The 20,111-nt window shown below is 38.7% G+C and overlaps 1 protein-coding gene across 1 annotated transcript in view; it reads left to right on the top strand.

The window, feature by feature from the left end:
• The first annotated feature begins 486 nt into the window (after positions 1-486).
• The window catches only part of HEPH (hephaestin), a 187,536-nt gene continuing 167,911 nt past the window's right edge, over positions 487-20,111 (top strand). Inside the window, exons 1-3 of the mRNA XM_055121165.1 lie at positions 487-662; positions 1,141-1,385; positions 2,116-2,328. Coding sequence (XP_054977140.1) covers positions 487-662; positions 1,141-1,385; positions 2,116-2,328 — 634 coding nt within the window. The remainder of the gene's footprint in view (positions 663-1,140; positions 1,386-2,115; positions 2,329-20,111) is intronic.

Below are 20,111 nucleotides of genomic sequence, written 5' to 3'. Positions count from 1 at the left end.
AAGAAAAGGAAAAAAAAGAAGGCAATTATGCTTTAGTTCCTAACTTTCGGTAGTGTAGTGTGGTAGAGCATTTGTTAAGTTTTCCACACTTCTGTATGCTACCTAGTTGATAGTAAGTTGTTTCCTGTTGTTAGGTCAGGGATACTGCAATAACATTAATGACTACAACAAAATAACCTAGATCCAGAGGAAGAAGAATACAATGCAAGATCAAAGTGAGATCTCTTTGGCTGAAAGATATGAGACCACTGCCTATGTTTGTGATTAGTGTAAGGGTTATGATAGGTATAAATCACTGTATCACTGTCATCCCATTGCTCTTCAATTTGCTCCGCTCGAGTAAATTGATGAACAACAGGATGACAGTGATACAGTGATACAGTGAAGTCATTTAATATGCCTCTTTAATTTTCCAGATGCATGCTAACACCCTTCATTGCATTTCTTTCAAGCCAGAAGCTATTCATTGGTCTGATTCCCAGAGTAATGTGGGCCATGAATCCACGCCATTTCCTCTGGACTTTGCTATTAATGCAAGCATCATGGCCGCAGATGACTAACGGGGTAACTCGAGTATACTACGTGGGCATCCAGGACATACAATGGAACTATGCTCCCAAGGGAAGGAATATAATCACAAACCAACCTCTGGACAGTGACATGTAAGTTTTATTTTATTTTTATTTATTTTTCTATTATTTCCATTTCACAACTGCCAAATATGGTCTTTCAATTATTTCTACTTTAGATATGGACAAATTGTGCACCAAAATGCAACTTTTATGAAATTCTATAAATTTTAGGAATGGCAGTTTTGGTATTCAGTCATCCTGGTTCCAGATGAATTATTACTGTAATAATTGCCATTTTTGTAGGTTAAAATTAGTCAAATATGAAGAATTTCACATTTTATTAATACTTCTCATTAACTTGCAGTTAGACTATAGTGTCATCTTTTAATATTAAGCTTGAGCATTGAATACAATACATTAATATAATTTTCATACTGAGCTTTCATATTTCAATAAACACAATCATATTTTGTATTTTCCTAAATAATAATGTAAATCCTTTAATGTAAATATTTCCAGCAGATATTCGAAGATTTGGCAAAATTATAATTCTCTTCTTCCTTCCCAGGGTAGCTTCCAACTTCCTAAAGTCTGGCAAGAAACGAATAGGGAGCACCTATAAGAAAACTATCTATAAGGAATACAAGGATGACTCATTCATGGAGGAAATGACCCAGCCTTCCTGGTTGGGCTTTCTGGGGCCCATATTATGGGCTGAAGTGGGGGATGTCATCATTATTCACTTGAAGAATTTTGCAACTCGTCCCTACACCATTCATCCTCATGGCGTTTTCTATAAGAAGAATTCAGAAGGTATGTCAGTGAAGCCTTATTTTTCCTTCTTGACACAACAAATATCCTTTTTCTTTACTCTCATCTGATGAAAGAGAATTAGGAATCTTTTCTTCCTTAATCTGTGGTAGTGGTGATTAAACAAGAGTAGGTATATTTATGTTAATACTTTGGGTGACTCACTGTCCCTCTCTTAGATTCAGATTCCTTATTATGACTGTGGAGATTCAATATACCTTTTATCACAGAATTGACTTGATGGCATTTATATTTATATTCTGTAAAATCCTGTGCATATTATGTTCCTTCAGTTTCATTTTCCATAAAATGGAAAAATAGATAACTAATCAATATTTTGCCTCTAGGCTAAAATTTCATTCATTTTCTTTTTTTTCCAGAGTAAGTCTTTAAAAGGAGGGAATTCTGTCATTTTTATTTTCACCATGTCAAATACTTTGCATTAGAACATGACTAGATCAGGGTGTGCAATACTTTTATGGAGCCATAGTCACTTCCATAAGTATGGTCACCTCTCCATTTTTTATGTGAGTAATATCTGGGGTTCTTTTGACTAGATATTACCTGAATTGGTGCCTTCCTGAGGTTGTGATAATCACTGTGCTGGACCTTATAAATTTACTTTCTACAAGAGTGGAAGGTAATTCAGATGTCAGTCATCTCTTGGCTTCTATATACGCTTGAGTACCTCTTACTCACTGTGGAAATGAGAGTGTACAATATAATTTTTCAGGTTCCCTATACCCAGATGGAACCTCTGGTGATATGAAAGCTGATGACTCTGTTCTTCCGGGAGGCAGTCACATCTACAACTGGACTGTTCCAGAAGGACATGCACCCACTGATGCTGACCCAGCATGCCTCACCTGGATCTACCATTCTCATGTAGATGCACCACGAGACATTGCCACTGGCCTCATTGGACCACTTGTCACCTGTAAAAGAGGTAAAGCCTGTAAGATATGGAAACATATAATTTGGTATATTTGGAAGGAAGGAATGACATAATAAAATCGCCTAAATATTGAACTACAACCTGATGAGTGTTATTGATGAGTGTTATTGTAGATTAAGAGAATTAAATCGAACAAAAATTCAGATTATTATTTACATTTAGTTAATTTTTAAAATGAAACCCAACTATAAATTTGTTTTCTAATTTTTATTTTAAATTAAAATATTAAAATACCAGGATTTACAAAGTTGTTCATAGTTGGATTTTAGACATACTATGTTTCAGCATACTATCTTGTCACCAGTGTCATCTTCCCTCCACCAAAGTTCGCAGGTACCTCTCACACAATTCCTACCTCCAGTCTACCACCTTGACAGGGACGTTCTTAAGTTTGATTGTTTGATCTCCTTGTTATTATATCTATGATTTGAGTATATAGTTATATCACTCCTTTACACCACTGAAATATTTTAACGCTTGACCTCTGCTGCCTATTGCTTCCTATTGATCTCTTCTTCCACTCTCAATTTCAGAATGAAAAGAATTTTTGTCCTTATTCCATATATTCTGGGGCCAAGGGTGGTTCAGGCATACACAGATTTTGAACATTTTATTTCCTCGCCCAGATATTCTAAATGCCACAAATAAGTGAGATTATTCTATCTGTGTCTTTCTTCTTACAGCTTACTTTACTTAACCTGATATGTTCCAGTTCCATTCACGCTGCAGCAAATACCATCATTTCATATTCCCTTATATTTGTGTAGTATTCTAGTGTGTATATATACATCCATGATTCACTTATCTGTTAAGTTATTGTACTAAATGATGCGATGAATAATAGTTTGCATATATCTTTTTAAATGGATTTTTTTTGTCCTGAAGGTAATAGACTATCCATGGATAAAACTCCATATTTATGGACAGTTTTTTTATTGTTTTTGTAAATTTACTGAATTACCATAAGATAAAAGTTATTAAGTTGGTTATGATTCAGTTTTGGTTGTACAATATTTGAACACACATTCCTTCACCAGGATCCACTTCCCTCCACCAATGTCCCCAGTTTATCTCTCATATTCCAGCTTGCTTCTATGGCAAATACTCATTTTTGTCCTTTTAGGTACTGTAGTTTGTAATACTGCTACTGAAGGGGTATCATGCATACAATTTACATACTTTAAGCACTCAGTTCTTTTATTTTTTTGTTTTTGGATCACACCCAGCAATACTCTGCACTCAGGAATTACTCCTTTGTCTGACCATAGCACTCTCCCCACATTGTGGCTATCTTTCTATTAAGGACCAATCCTCCTGGACTTTGTTTCTATTGTCTTTGAGTATGAATCTCCTACTACATTTCTCTATATCTCACAAATAAGTGTGGTCAACCTATGTCTCTCTCCCTCTGACTCATTTCACTAAGCATGATGCTCTCCATATGCATCCATGTAGCAACATATTTCAGAACTCCAAAAGCCTGTATATATGTACCACAGTTTCTTTATCCACTGTGTTATTGAGCAATTGGGTTGTTTCCAGATTTTTGCTGTTGTAAATAGTATTGTAATGAATGTAGGGGTTCAGATGCCTTTTATTGAATGTGTATATGCTGTTATGGCATATTCCCAGGATTGTAGTTGCTTGGTCATATGGAAGTTCAATTCCTATTTTTGAAAAATGTTCATATTGTTTTTCAAAAAAAGCTGAACCATTTGATATTCCTGTCAACAGTGAGTGAGGGACTATTTCCCCCACATCCGTACCAACATTGGTTGTCATTCTTTTAGATGTGTGTGAGATTTTTTGGTATGAGGTGGTACCTCATTGTTGTTTTGATTTTTTTCCCCTGATGATTAGTGATAGAGAATATATCTCCATATGTCTTGGCCATTTGGATTTCTTTGAGGTAGTTTTGTTCATCTTTTCTGCCCATTTTTTATTTTTTCCCCTTGTAAAGTTCTACCATTGCTTCGTATATTTTGTATAATATCCCTTTATTAGATGAATGTGCAAATAATTTCTCATAGTCAATTAGCTGTCTTTGGATTCTTGTCTTCCTTTCCTTTGAAGTGCTAACAGTTAATTTTTGACAGAGGAGCTGAAAACATAAAATGGAGTAAAGATAGCCTCTTTACCAGTGCTGGGGAAAATAGAAACATTTAATTAAAAATATTAAAGCTGGATCTGCATCTCACAGCTTCTCAGTGAATATTTTTGTGTATTGGGATTACATATGTAGAGGTCACATTGTAGGCTAATATAGGATCTCATTAATTAGTTTACTGAAAAATAGGCATCCTGTTTTCCATAAAGGTTTAAATAGACAGCATTCCTGTCAGCAGCAGATGAGAGTGTCCTTTTCACTGCAACACTGCAAACACATATCATTTCCAGTATTTTAAACATTTGTCATCCTCACTAGTGTGAGATGGTATCTCATTGTCTTAATTACAGTATTCCTAATGATAGGTAATGGGATTTTTTCATGTTTTTATTGGCTATCCATTGGTTTCCTCAGATAAGTCTCTGTTCATTTTCACTCTCCATTTCTGTAAGGGGCTTTTATATTCTTTTTTGTTTTTGAATAGGTTTCTGAAAACAACCCTTTATCTGGCATGTTGAAGGCAAATATTTTCTCATATTTCTCCTATTTCTCCTATTCTATAGGTGTTAGCTCATGTTTCTTTTGCCGTTTTCAATTGCAAAATTAAAATTTTAAATTAAAATTTAAAATATACGATATTTTTATTCTTATAATTTATATTTTAATTGAATCACCGTTAAGTAGAGCATTACAAAGATGTTCATGATTGAATTTCAGCCATACAATGTTCCAACACACATTCCTTAACCAGTGTAATTTTCCATCACCAGTGTCCCAGTTTTCCTCCCACCCCTTCAAGCCACAACAAACCCCATCGTGTCTCTGTGTCAGGCACCTATATTCTCTCTTTCTCTTTCTCTCTCTCATTTTAGGCATTATGGTTTATGATACAAATGCTGAAAGATTATTATTTATAACCTTTTACCTGCCTTAAACACACAGTTCTTATCCAGAGTGATCATATCCAGCTAATATTGCCATAATGGATCCTCCTCTATTTTAACTACCCTCCATCTCTCACACTATTGACAAAACATTGACAAGTCATCTTGGCCCATTATCTCTGGCCTGGGATATTAGTTTCATACTGTTTTTTACATCCCAGAAATAACTGTAGTCATTCTATATCTGCCCCTTTCCTTCTGATTTATTTCACTCAGCATGATAGCCTCCAAGTCTATCCATTTACAGGCAAATATTATGACCTTATTTTTCCTAACAGCTATGTAGTATTCCATTGTGTAGATGTACCATGGTTTCTTTATCTGTACTACTATTCTCAACACTCAGGTTGTTTCCAGATTCTATCTATTGTAAATAGTGCTGCAATGAACATAGAAGTTCAGATGGTATTTCTGCTTTATGTTTTTGAACCCCCTGGGAATATTCCAAGTAGTGGTATTTTTGGGTCAAATGGAAGCTCAATTTTTTGTTTTTTTGAGGAATTTTGATATTGTTTTCCAAAATGGCTGGACAATTAAGCATTCTCACCAGCAGTAAATGCTGGTGTGGATGAGGGTCCCTTTCTCCCTGCATCCACACCAGCACTAGTTATTCTTGTTTGTTTGTATGTGTGTCAGTCTCTGTGGCATGTGATGATATCTCATTGTTGTTTTGATTTGCATCTCCCTGGTGATTAGTGATGTAGAACATTTTTTCATGTGCCTTTTGGCTTTTTGAATTTCTTCTTTGAGGAAGAAACTCTTTAATTTTATGTAGTCTGTGCACTTATTCGTGGAGTATAAAATAACATCATATGAGGCTGACACCCAAGGACAGTAGAGACAAGGGCCAGGGGGATTGCCCCATAGCTGGAAGACTGCTTCATGAGCGGAGGGGAGAAGGCAGATGGAATAGAGAAGGGATCAAAAAGAAAATGATGGCTGGAGGAACCAGTTGGGATGGGAGATGCATGCCGAAAGTATATAATGGACTGTGTTGCAAGTTATAATGCCCAAAAGTAGAGAGAGAGTATGGGGAATATTGTCTGCCATAGAGGCAGGGGGAGGGTGGGAAAGGGGGGGTATACCCGGGATATTGGTGGTGGTGAATATGCACTGGTGGAGGGATGGGTGTTTGATCATTGTGAGATTGTAACCCAAACATGAAAGATTATAACTATCTCACAGTGATTCAATAACATTTTAAAAATTTAAAAAAATTATGCAGTCTGATAGTACAGCGGGTAGGGCGTTTGCCTTGCATGAGGCAGACACAGGTTTGATTCCTCCACCCCTCTTGGAGAGCCCAACAAGCTACCGAGAGTATCTCGCCGACATGGCAGAGTCTGGCAAGCTACCCGTGGCATATTCGATATGCCAAAAACAGAAACAAGTCTCACAATGGCGACATTACTGGTGCCCGCTCGAGCAAATCAATGAGCAACAGGATGACAGTGACAGTGACAGTGATTTCTTTGCCAGTTTACCACATCAATGAAGAAATCCTTGTGGTCCAGAGTTTGTAATGTATTGTATACATATTGCCTCCATGTACCTTATAAATTCCAGACTTACATCAAGGTCTTTTATACATTTTCAATTCATTATTGTTTAAGTGGTAAAATACAAACCCAGATTTACTTTTCTTGACATGATCATCTAGCTTTCTCAGCACCATTTGTTGAAGAGGCTGTTTTCCCATTTTACTCTCTCTGCTCCTTTGTTGAGAGCATAAATTCGCTGAGAGATATATGTGTGGGGTTGTCCTTGGATATTCTATTTTGACCTAATGGTAAGAAAATATATCCTTAATCAGTGACACTCTGTTTTGGTTTTCCTTTTTTAAATTTTTTTAATTTTTTTTGCTTTTTGAGTCACACCTGGCGATGCACAGGGGTTACTCCTGGCTTACCACTCAGGAATTACTCCTGGCAGTGCTCAGGGGACCATATGGGATTCTGGGAATTGAACCCAGGTCAGCTGCGTGCAAGACCAACTCCCTACCTGCTGTGCCCCGAGTGCCACACTGTTTTGATTAGCATGGCTTTATATTATTGTTTCAAGCTAGGTAGTGAGATACTCTCAATTTCTTACTTTTTCAGCATGGTTTTGACTATTTGGGGTCTTATACAGTTTCAGAAATCTTTATTATAGACTAGTCTTAGACCCTCAAGGATATTATCTAAATTTGGTTAGGGATTGCATTAAATCCATATAGTAGTTTAAGTAGGATAATCAATTTTACAGGATTTATTCTTCTAATTCATGAGTATGAAAGTAAATATCTTGCTGTCACATTGGGTCCATAGAACCAGCAAGGGAGAGGGGGCTGGAGCAATAGCACAGCAAATAGGGAGTTTGCTTTGCACGCGGTCGACCCGGGTTCGAATCCCCGCATCCCATATGGTCCCCTGAGCACTGCCAGTAGGAATTCCTGAGTGAAGAGCCAGGAGTAACCCCTGTGCATTGCCGGTGTGACCCAAAAAGAAAGAAAAAAGGAGAAAAGGGAGAACAATGGATGAACTCCTTTTGTGGGAATTTCCGCACAAGCCCACAAGAAGTCAAACAGGGTGTTTTGGTTCCTCACTCTCCCTAGGTGGCTGGCAATTAGCTTGCTCAATGCTTCCTGAGGTTTTTGACATAGTGACTGGATGTTGCGCCCAGCTGTTTGAGGAGGGAGGGAGGGGTCACTACTGGAAAGTCAAGGGGCTCTTCCAGGGGAGGGCTGCCTACTACTCATCTGCTTGGGGCAAGTCTTGGGAGCTCATTTCCAACCACAGCTGTTTCTTCCATTTGTTTCCTGCAGCGCCCCACAAGTATACATCTCAAGAAGAGACGTGCTGGAAGCACATGGGCTTCTACACCACAAGTGCTTAGTAGCAACACGTGGGCTCAGGCAGCCCATGGGCTTTGGCAGCATATGTGTATGCTTCCTTTGTTAAAGTTGGCTATTATAGTTTCCCAACCTTCTTCACTTAAACCTTTCTACCTAGGTAATATTCAGTTGATAGGGTGGCTCCCAAAGTGTAGAATTGAGAGCAGTGCATGATTTTCTTTGAAATCCCTTCCCTTGCATTTGTTCCTGTTGAAGCTTCTCTCCTAGGGGTTCTAGACTTTTCTGTACCTGTTCTGGTGCCAGAAAAGTTATTAACCTTAGTCCCTGTGCTCACACATGGGAAAGTGTGTGGGGGTCCATCTTCTGAACTTTTTTCATGTTGACCAAAACTCTGTCTGGGATAAGACGCACATTAAATAAAAAAAAGTACAACAAAAAACAGAAGCAACAGCATGCTATACAATTCCTGTGATTATAAGAATGAAAAGAAATATTGTCTACCCATGACTTTGACAGAAAATGACCTAATGTGTTTAGGTTCTCTTATGAATACAGAAACACCAGGTAGTGTTCTGTTATGAACACAGAAATGTCACTTACACTGGACCTGGTAACAGAGAGGCTTAAAGCAAGAACATATTTTCTTTTATTTTTTAAATACTACTATTTATTTATTTATTTATTCATTCATTTAATTTTATTGAATCACCATCAGATAGTTACAGGCTTTCATGTTTGGGTTGCAATCTCACAATGATAAAACACCTATCCCTCCACCAGTGCACATTACCCACCACCAATATCCTGGGTATATTCCCTCTTTCCCACCATCCCCCTGCCTCTATGGCAGACAATATTCCCCATACTCTCTTTCTACTTTTGAGCATTATAGCTTGCAACACAGACACTGAGAGGTCATCATGTTTGGTCCATAATCTACTTTCGGCACACATCTCCCATCCCAACTGGTTCCTCCAGCCATCGGCAGCACATATACTAAACTTGGAAGAACATATTTTCTTATCAAGACTAATAAGCTCTGAGGAACTTACCAATCTATTTCTTGCAATGGAAACACCCACCAGAACAACACCAACGTCCTAGGTAGAGGTATAAGCCCACATGCCCAGCTTGCACTTTGATTTTATACTTTTGCATATTGTAGTATGTTTTCCAATGATTAAGTCATTCTATTTCTTTACTGTTTTGAATTTTTCATGGTATGTCTCCCACCTCTTTTTTTTGTAAGTTTATCCCTAGGTACTTGATGTTTTGGACACAATTTTATTTTATTTTATGTTTTATTTTATTCTGGACACTGGTTTAAAAACTGTTATTAGTAGGATTTCATACTTGAGCTATTCCAGAACCACATTCTCACATCCTCCACTCAGCTGTCCACTTCCCCAACCACTGTCACAGGGGCCTTCACCCACCTTCCCAACCTCCATGGTAAGCTTCCTACAGAACACAGTTTCTGTTGTCTTTGAACATTTGTTATTCCTCTATTTTGTTTCTTCACATCCCATATAAAAGAGACCATTCTGTGTCTGTCCTTCTCCTTCTAACTTGACTCCAGCTCCTTCCATGTGGAAGCAAATTTCATGGTATCATTTAATTTTTTTCTTTTTGGGTCACACCCAGCAATGCACAGGGATTGCTCCTGGCTCTGCACTCAGGAATTACTCCTGGTGGTGCTCAGGAGACCATGTGGAATGCTGGGAATCGAACCCGGGTTGCTCTCATGCAAGGCAAATGTCCTACCCACTGTGCTATCACTCCAGCCCCTCATTTAATCTTATGGTTGAGTAGTATTCCAGAGTACTTATTTGCCACGGTTTTCTTATCTAGTTATCTGATCTTGAACACTTGGTTTGTTTCTATATTTTGACTATTGTGAATAGTGCTGCAATGAACATAGTGCAGCTGTCTTTTCTTTTTTATATATTTTAATTGAATCACCGTGAGATAGAGTTACAAGCTTTCATGTTTGAGTTACAATTATGATCAGACACCCTTCCCTCCACCAGTGCACATTCCCCATAAACAATATCCCCAGCATACCCTTCCACTTTCCCACCCTCTCCCTGCCTCCATGGCAGACAATTTCCCTCATACTCTCCCTCTACTTTTGGGTGTTATGGTTTGCAGCACAGATACTGAGAGATTATCATGTTTGGTCCTTTATCTACTTTCAGCACACATCTCCTGTCCCAAACAATTCCTCCAACCATCATCGTCTTAGTGATCCCTTTTCTATTCCAGCTGCCTTCTCCCCCAGTGCAGCTGTCTTTTCTAAATTGAGTGTTTGAACCCTTGGGACATATGTTCAGGAGTAAAATTGCTGAATCATATAGAACCTCAATTCCTAGTTTTCCTAGTTTTTGAGCAGTGTCGATATTGTTTTCAAAAATGGTTGGATCAGTAGATATTACCACCTGTAGTGAATGGTGGTTTTTTTCCTCCACAACCATGCCAACATTGGTTGTTTTTGTTCTTTGTTATTTGTTTCAGTCTCACTGTTGTGAGATGACATGAGAAATGTTTTTCAACTAATTTGTCTATTTTAAGGGCCACATCTGGAAATACTCAGCGGTTACTCCTGGCTCTGTACTGAGGAATCATCACTCCTGGCAGTGCTCAGGGGATCACATGTGGTGCTGGGAACTAATCCTGGGGGAGTTACATGAAAGGCAGTGCCTTACTTGATGTACCATATCTCTGGTCATTTGGAATTTTGTTTGTTTGTGGAACACACTCAGCTCAAAAGTAAATCAGGATTTATGCCCAGTGCTCCTGATTCTGTGCTAAGGAATCACTCCTGGGAGGTTTGGAGACAATATAGATTGCAAGAGATTGGGGTTACAGGCAAGCATCCTACCTATTTTGCTGTCTCTCTCTGGACCTTCATTTAAAAATTTTAACTTATTCATCTTAACTTTTTTTATCTTTTATTTTTATAAAGTTGTTCACAATGATTTATTACATTCAATATTCCAACACCAATCCCCACCACAATTGCACCTTCCCACCACCTTATTTCCAATTTTCCAAACCACCACCCAAACCTGCCCCAAAAGCAGACCCTAAATTATTTATTTTGTATTGCTTTTTATGATTAATACTCTAAAAATTATCAAAAAATATTTCCTTAGAATAAAGTGTGTGAAGATTGTTGTATCTCACTCTGGAGCTATTAAGTCCTCATATAAGAGATTACTAACATGTTGTTACAGATTAAGCCTTGTATGCTAATATTTTCTTAATCAAGATTGGTTGCCTTCTGTCTTACACCCCATCAAATGTGGTGTGCTACTCATGGTATATCAGTGGTGTGGAGAGTATGAGCTCCAGGAATTCTAAAATTTTTATGGGGGTCATACAGCTGGAGTGGAATTTTTAACTGAATTGTGACCTTGGGTCTGGAAGCATCTCTGCAGATTCCTAATATCTTTCAAGATTTATTTATGAGTCTCTGAATCATGGCAGGTTAACGAGCTTATGTGGCACTAGAGGCAGTTCATGGGCACGACTACCAGGATCCTGGAAGAACAGGGGGATGGGGGAGGTTGCCATTACCGACCCGACTTGGACACAATTTTATTTTTGTTTTGTTTTTTGCTTTTTGGGTCACACCCAGTAATGCACAGGGGTTACTCCTGGCTCATGCACTCAGGAATTACTCCCGGCGGTGCTCAGGGAACCATATGGGATGCTGGGAATCGAAAGGCAAATGCCCTACCCGCTGTGCTATTACTCCAGCCCAAATTGGACACAATTTTATATGGTATAGACTCTGATCTCTTTCTCCTCTGATTCATTATTTGTATATAATAATATAAATGATATTTTTGTATTGACTTTTAGCTTGTCACTTTGCTGAATTAATTTATATTTTTTCTAGGAGCTTTGTGAAAATCTTTTAAAAAAATAATTAATGGTGAAATACATTGTTAGAAAGTCATATAATGTTCCAACAACCGTCCCTTTACCAGTGTTCATTTCCCAACACCAATATCCCCCATTATTCCTCCCACTCACCCCTGCCTGTCTCTATGGAAGGCATTTTACTATCTCTATCTTCTCTATCTTTCACTCTCACTCTCTCACATGATTTTGGGCCTTAGGGCTTGCATTACAGATACTTAAAGGTTATCAGGTATATTCTTTTACCTACTTTCAACACTCAGTTCTTGTGAAGAGTGATCATTTCTATTACTGTCTTACCGGTCCCTTCCCTATCCTAACTGCCCTTTGCCACACACACATTTGTGGTAAGATTCTGATCATTGACCAGTCCTCCTGGACCCTGTTTCCCTAGCCCTGGATGTTAGTCTCCTACTATTGTTTTTCTATCCCACAAGTTAGCACCTTCATTCTATATCGGCCCCTCTCCTTCTGATTCTGAGTGAAATTCACTCAGCATGATACTCTCCATATTCATCTATAGATCAGCAAATTTCAGGATTTTACTTTTCCTAACAACTGTGAATAATTCCACTCCAGAGATATATCATAGTTTCTTTATCCAGTCATCTGTTCTCGAGCAATTGAGTAGTTTCCTTATTCAGTCTATTGTGAATAGTGCTGCAGTGAACATAGAAGTGCAGATAGTGTTTTTGCTGTGTGTTTTTGGACCCCAGGTTATAATCCTAGAATTAGTATATCTTTGTCAAATGGGAGTTAACTTTTTTCTTTTTAGAGGAATGTCAATATTGTTTTACAAAAAGTCTGCACCAGTAAGTATTTCTACCAACAATGAGAATACTTTTCTGCACACATCCGTGACAGCACAAGATATTCTTGTTCTTTGGGATGTGTATCAGTCTCTCCAGTGTGAGACAATATCTAATTGTCATTTTGTTTGGCATCACTATGGCTATAAGTGATATAGAGCATTTTTACTTGTACCTTTTGACTGCTTGAATTTCTTCTTTGTAATACAGCCTGGGACTGGAGCAATAGCACAGCGGGTAGAGCATTTATTTGCCTTGCACGTGGCCGACCCAGGTTCAATTCCTCCATTCCTCTCTGAGAGCCCACCTACTGAGAGTATCCCACCTGCTCGGCAGAGCCTGGCAAGCTACCCATGGCATATTCGATATGCCAAAAACAGTAGCAAGTCTCACAATGGAGACGTTACTGGTGCCTGCTCAAGCAAATCAATAAACAATGGGACGACAGTGCTACAGTGCAATACAGTCTGAAGTCTGGGAAAGTGTTGCTCCCAATTTTCCTTCTTTTCCAAGAATTGCATTGGCTACTCGTGGGGGTTTATTTTCCATGTGAATTTTAGACATATTTCATCTACTTCTTTGAAAAATTGCCTAGCATATAGTTATAGGAACTACACTGAAACTGGATAATGCTTTGGAGAGTATTGCCATTTTGACAATTTCATTCCCCCCTATTCATGAGCAGAGGATGTGTTTTAATTTTTCCGTGTTCATTTTTATTTCTTCACTTTTATTTATAGTTTTCTGTGTAAAGGTCCTTAACCTCGTTAATTAAACTGATTCTGATTGACTTGGTTTTCTTAGGCACAATTGTAAATGGAATTATATTTTAATATTTCTTTTAATAGTTTTTCATCTGTTTAATTACATATAGGAAAGAAACGGACCTTCAGGTATCTATTTTGTAAACTGCCACTTTACTATATAAACCAGTTGCTTCTAGGAGCATTTTTGTAGAGTTTTTAGGATTTTCTTTCTTTTTTATTGAATCACCATGAGATAGAACAATACAAAGCTTTTAATAATTGGGTTTCAGCCGTACAGTGTTCCATCACCCATCCCTCCACCTGTGTACATTTCTCCCCACTAATATCCCAGTTTCACTCCCACTAATCCTCCAGCTCTTTCTCAAGAGCCTGTCTCTATGGCAGGCACTTCTGTTCTCTTTCTGTCTCACACTATTTTTATGTACCATAAATAAACGAAGTCATTCTATACTTGTCTCTCTCCTTCTGACTCATTTCACTCCACATGATGCTCTCCATATCCATCCACTTATAGGCAAATTTCATGACTTTATTTTTCCTAACAGCTGCATATTATTGCATTGTGTAGATGTAACATAGCTTCATTTTCCAGTCATCTGCTTTCAGGCATCCCAGTTGTTTCCAGATTCAGGCTATTGTGAGTAGTTCTGCAATGAACATAAATATTCAAGACGGTGCTTCTTCTCTGTGTTTTGGGACCCCCAGGGCAAATTATTTGAAATGCAATTACTGAGTCAAATGGAACTGTAACTTCCCAGGTAGACTGGTGGTGGGGAGCATAGCTTACCAGGCTGCATGGCATGAGGCAACAGTGGACAGAGAGGCCCAATCTGAAACCACAGGTGCCCAGATAAGTGCCTATGTGAGAAGGCACATTTCCTGAATTTTCAGAAGCACAGAAACTGTCAGTAGGACTCAAATTGTGACTTTAGGATCTTGAACGATACATGGCCCTTTCGTCAGGTAGACTGGTGGCAGGGAGTGTGGCTTCCTGGGCAGTGTGTCTTCCCAAAGCCTTCATTTAATCTCCCTCTTTTATACTGCATTGTGCCCACACCCTAACCTTTTATACTGAAATCTCACGAGGAAATCCTTGCTATCCAAACCACCCTCAACAGTAGAGTATCAAGTGAAGACAGAATCAGTGACCTTGAAAACAAACTGAGAAAACCTCCTGGCAATAACAGAAGGTGGAAAAGACATCAAAATAGTTCAAGGAAATGCAAGAAAACTATGGGATGAATTCAAGAGAAACAACATAAGAATCAGCACAGTCCTATAGGTACAGACAGGAGGCTCCAATGAGGTAACAGTTAGAGAAATCATTGCTGAAAAATTTCCAGAGCTGGAAAATGCAGGTATCCAAATCCATGAAACTCTAAGGATGGCAGCTTAAAGAGATCCTAATAAAAAGACTCCAAGGCATATACTAATCAGATCAATGAATGTCATAGATAGAATCATAATACTGCAAGAAGCAACATCAAAGAAGGAAATTATATACAAATGAGCATCCCTTAGATTTACAGTGGTCTTAATAGATGAAACCCTTTGGGCCTGAAGACAGTGGTGAGATACAGTAAATAAAACTCAATGAAATGAACACCTCACCAAGAATAATTTACCTGACTATATTCTCATTCACATTTGAAAGAATGATATGCAAATTCATGGATAAACAACAGCTGAGAAACTCATAAACTCAAAACCAACTTAATCTTTGATTTTGATTTTTTATTGAATCGTTGTGAGATACAGCTACAAAATGACTGAGTTTCAGTCATTCAATGATCTAACAATCATCCTTCCACCAGTACACATTTTCCACCACCAAAGTCCCCAGTATCCCTCCCAACACCTCCAGTCCACCCCCACCCCCTGTCTCTTTGGCAGAAAATTTCCTTCTTACTTGCTCTCTACTTTGGGGCATTATGGTTTACAATCCAGATAATGAGAGGCCATATGTGTGGTCCTTTATCTACTTTAAGCATACATCTCCTATCCCAAACCATCCATCCAACCATCATTGACTTAGTGTTCCCTTCTCTATCCCAGCTGTCTTCTTCCACAGCTCATGAGGCAGGCTCCCAACAATTAAGCAATCTTCCTGGATCTTGTCTCTACTCTCCTTGGGTGTTAGTCTCATATTATATTATTTTATATTTCACAAATGTGTACAGCCATTTATGTTCTGTCTGTCTCTTTCTGACTCATTTCACTTAACATGATACTCTTGATGTTCATCCACTTGTAAGCAAATTTCATGACTTCATCTTTCCTAACAGCTGCACAGTTTTCCATTGTATAGATATACCATGGTTTGTTTAAACAGACATCTGTTCTCAGGCATTCAGATTGTTTCCAGATTCTGGATATTGTGAACAGTGCAATAATGAATATAGAGGTGCATGCCATTTCTACTGTGCTTTTTTTTACCCCCAGGATATATTCCCAGAAGTTGTATTGCTGGGTCATATGAGAGGTGATCAAAATGAACATTAAAAGAACTGAAAAGGCTACTGTAAGCAAGACAAACCCCACAATCAGAACAACTTAGAATGACTGGGCAATAATCTCTCTCCATGACAATAATCTCTCTCAATGTCAATGGTCTAAACACACCAATTAAGATATACAGATATACACCAATATATCAGATAATATATTGGTACTATATAATATATTATTATATATTGGTAATATATAATACAGATATACACCAATTAAGATATACAGAGTTTCAAAATGGATTATGAAACAATCCAACATTCTGCTGCCTACAAGAAACATATTTTAACAGTGAGAGCAAACAAAGACTCAAAGTCAAAGGCTAGAAAACAATTCTTCAAGCAAACAACTCCTTCAAAAAGAGCAGGTTGACTCCCCACTCTGCAGGTAAATAGGAAATCCCTTGGAGACCCTGCCCAGAGTGGAGAAGCCCTCTCCCCGCCCCCTGCCCGCGGGTTGGGGCTGGCCCTGACTCCCCCACCCCCGCCTGGCACCTTTGGGCCGCCTCACCATCGAGCCCTGGCAACTCCCCACTCTGCTGGTTAGGGGCGTGTCCTCACCTTAGGGGGCATGGCCTCAAAAGTGGGCGTGGCCCCTTTCCAGAGCTGTGCCCGCTTAAGCGGCCGCAGTTGTTTTTTTTTTTACCATTCCATGCATTGTCCTTTGGCCACAATTGATAGAATCCACTCCTCTGAAGAATTCCCTGGTCATCTTAGTCACTATATGTTAATAGTCAACTAACCTACCCTATCCTAATTTCATGAAAACTTTCAGTGAACAAATCTAGTTGCACAGAAAAGTCCTTTGTAACAAGAGCATAGCCCCACATTTTCAGTTGAGGCACCTCCAAGCTAAGGAGAGCACCGGATAGTAAAGCCCATAACAACATGAAAAAACGGCGAAAATCCCCACCACCAGGAGAGATCCAAGAAAATATCTCACTAACCTCAGCAGCGACTTCCCAGAAATACAACCTCCTCTCGGATAAAGAATTCAGAGAGGAAATTGTGAGGATGGTTCACGAACTCGAAGCAACTATGGAACGAACTTCCAATAAATTAAGGGAGGATATGGATGCAGCATTGGAACGCTCCACCAAGATAATCCAGGAAGAAATGAGAGCAGAAATTTCAAAGCTACGAACAGAAGTCACACAACTAAAAGAATCAGTAGATGAAATAAAAAACTCGGTAGGAGCCCTCAATAGTAGAATGACTACAGCCAAAGACAGAATCAGTGAGCTTGAAGAAGAGCTGCACAAAGCATATAGGGAACAACAAATAATGGGAAAAGACCTCAAAATGGCTCTAGAGTGAATTAGAGTCCTAGGGGATGACCTCAGGAGAAACAACATAAGAATCATGGGAGTGCCGGAACCACACGGAACCAATCCCAATGAAAAAAACACAATTAAAGACATCATTACTAAAAAATTCCCAGAGCTAGAGAATGCGGACATCCAGATCCAAGGAGTCTGAAGGGTGCGAGCTAAAAGGGACCCAAATTAAAAATACCCAAGGCATATCATAGTCAGAATGACGGATGCCATGGATAGACACAATACTGCAAGCAGGAAGATCAAAGAAGGAGATCATATACAAAGGAGCACCCCTTAGATTCACAGCAGACCTATCAGAAGAAACCTTCCAAGCCCGAAGACAATGGTGGGATATAGTGAAGAAACTTAATGAAATGAATGCCTCACCAAGAATACTCTACCCAGGTGAACTCTCAGTTAAACTTGAAGGAACCATACAGTATTTCACGGAGAAGCAACAGCTCAGGAACTTCATAGACTCAAGACCAAATTTAAAAGAAGGACTCAAAGGGCTACTATAAGAAAAGGAAAAAAAAACATACAAGAACAACAGACCCTACAGAAAAATGGCACAAAATCCCATGAAAATAATTTCTCTTAATGTTAACAGTCTAAATGCACCAATCAAGAGGCACAGAGTGGCAAAATGGATTTGGAAACTAAATCCAACTTTCTGCTGCCTACAAGAAACACATCTGAATAGTCAGAACAAACACAGACTCAAAATCAAAGGATGGAAAACAATCCTGCAAGCAAACAGCTCCCTCAAAAAAAAAAAAAGCGGGGGTGGCCATACTAGCATCCGACAACATAGATTTCAGACTGAAAAAGATCAGAAGGGACAGCGACGGTCATTTTCTATTCAACCAGGGATATGTACAACAGGAAGAAATCACACTCTTAAACGTATACGCACCTAATGAACGACCAGCTAAATATTTAAAAGAACTCCTAACAGAATTTAAGGAGGACATAACTAGCACCACGACAGTAGTTGGAGACTTCAACACTGCCTTATCACCTCTGGATAGATCGACAAGAACAACACTCAGCAAGGAAACGATGGCTCTGAAGGAAGAAATGAAATCGAGGAGACAGGGCTAATAGACCTATACAGGGCTATACACCCCAAAAAGAAAGCATACACATTCTTTTCCAGCGCACACGGAACGTTTTCCAAAATAGACCACGTTCTGGGTCACAAATTATACCTTAATAGAATTGGGAAGATAGAAATCGTATCAACTATCTTTTCAGACCATGATGCACTGAAGATGGAACTTAATCACGCACAGACGCAGAGAACCAAATCAAACACTTGGAAATTAAACAACTCACCATTGAACAATGAGTGGGTCATGAAGGAAATCAAGGAAGAAATCAAGAGATACTTCGAAACAAATGAGAATGAAGACACAAGCTACCAGAACCTATGGGATGCAGCTAAAGCTGTTTTAAGGGGAAATTTTATAGCTCTGCAAGCTTTCCTCAGAAAGGAAGAAAGGGCCTATATAGATAGCTTGACTTCGCAGCTCAAGATCTTAGAAGAGGACCAGCAAAAGGAACCCAAACCAGATCGAAGGAAAGAAATAATAAAAGTTAGAGCAGAAATTAACGATATGGAAACCTGAAAAAAAATCCTAAAGATAAATGAAACAAAGAGCTGGTTCTTCGAGAAAATAAATAAGATTGATAAACCGCTAGCAAGACTCACAAAGAAAGAAAGAAAGAAAGAGAGAAAACCCTAATAAACCAAATCAGAAATGAAAAGGGGGACATCACAACAGAAACCAAGGAGATTCAAAGGATCATCAGAGACTACTTTGAAAGTCTGTATACCATGAAACAAGAGATCCTAAAAAAAAAAAAATGGACGAATTCCTTGACTCCTACAATCTCCCAAGACTGAACCAAGAAGACTTGAAATACCTGAATAGGCCCATAAATATCAAGGAAATTGAAACTGTAATCAAAAGTCTCCCCAAAAACAAAAGCCCAGGTCCAGACGGATTCATTGGCGAATTCTTCCAAACATTTAAAGAAGACTTGTTGCCAGTTCTCCTCAAGCTTTTCCAGGAAATCGAAAAGACAGGAACCCTTCCGAACAGTTTCTACGAGGGACATATCTCCCTAATACCAAAAGCAAACGAAGACACCACTAACAAAGAAAACTATAGACCAATATCCTTGATAAACACCGATCCAAAGATCCTCAACTAAATACTAGCAAATAGAATCCAACAACTCATCAAAAAGATCATACACCATGACCAAGTGGGATTCATCCCGGGGATGCACGGATGGTTTAACATTCGAAAATCAATCAATATTATCCATCGTATCAACAAAAGGAAAGATAAAAACCGTATGATCATATCAATAGATGCAGAGAAAGCATTTGACAAGATCCAACACCCATTCATGATAAAAACTTTCACCAAAATGGGTTTTGGAGGAACTTTCCTCAAGATAGTCGAAGACATCTACCACGAACCTATGGCAAGCATTATCATCAATGGAAAAAAACTAAGGGCCTTTCCTCTAAGATCGGGTACAAGACA

Source organism: Sorex araneus, chromosome X, assembly GCF_027595985.1.
Source record: "Sorex araneus isolate mSorAra2 chromosome X, mSorAra2.pri, whole genome shotgun sequence".
Classification (NCBI taxonomy): Eukaryota; Metazoa; Chordata; class Mammalia; order Eulipotyphla; family Soricidae; genus Sorex; species Sorex araneus.
The sequence above is the reverse complement of the archived record's forward strand: the minus strand, read 5'-3'. Positions and strand labels throughout refer to the sequence as shown.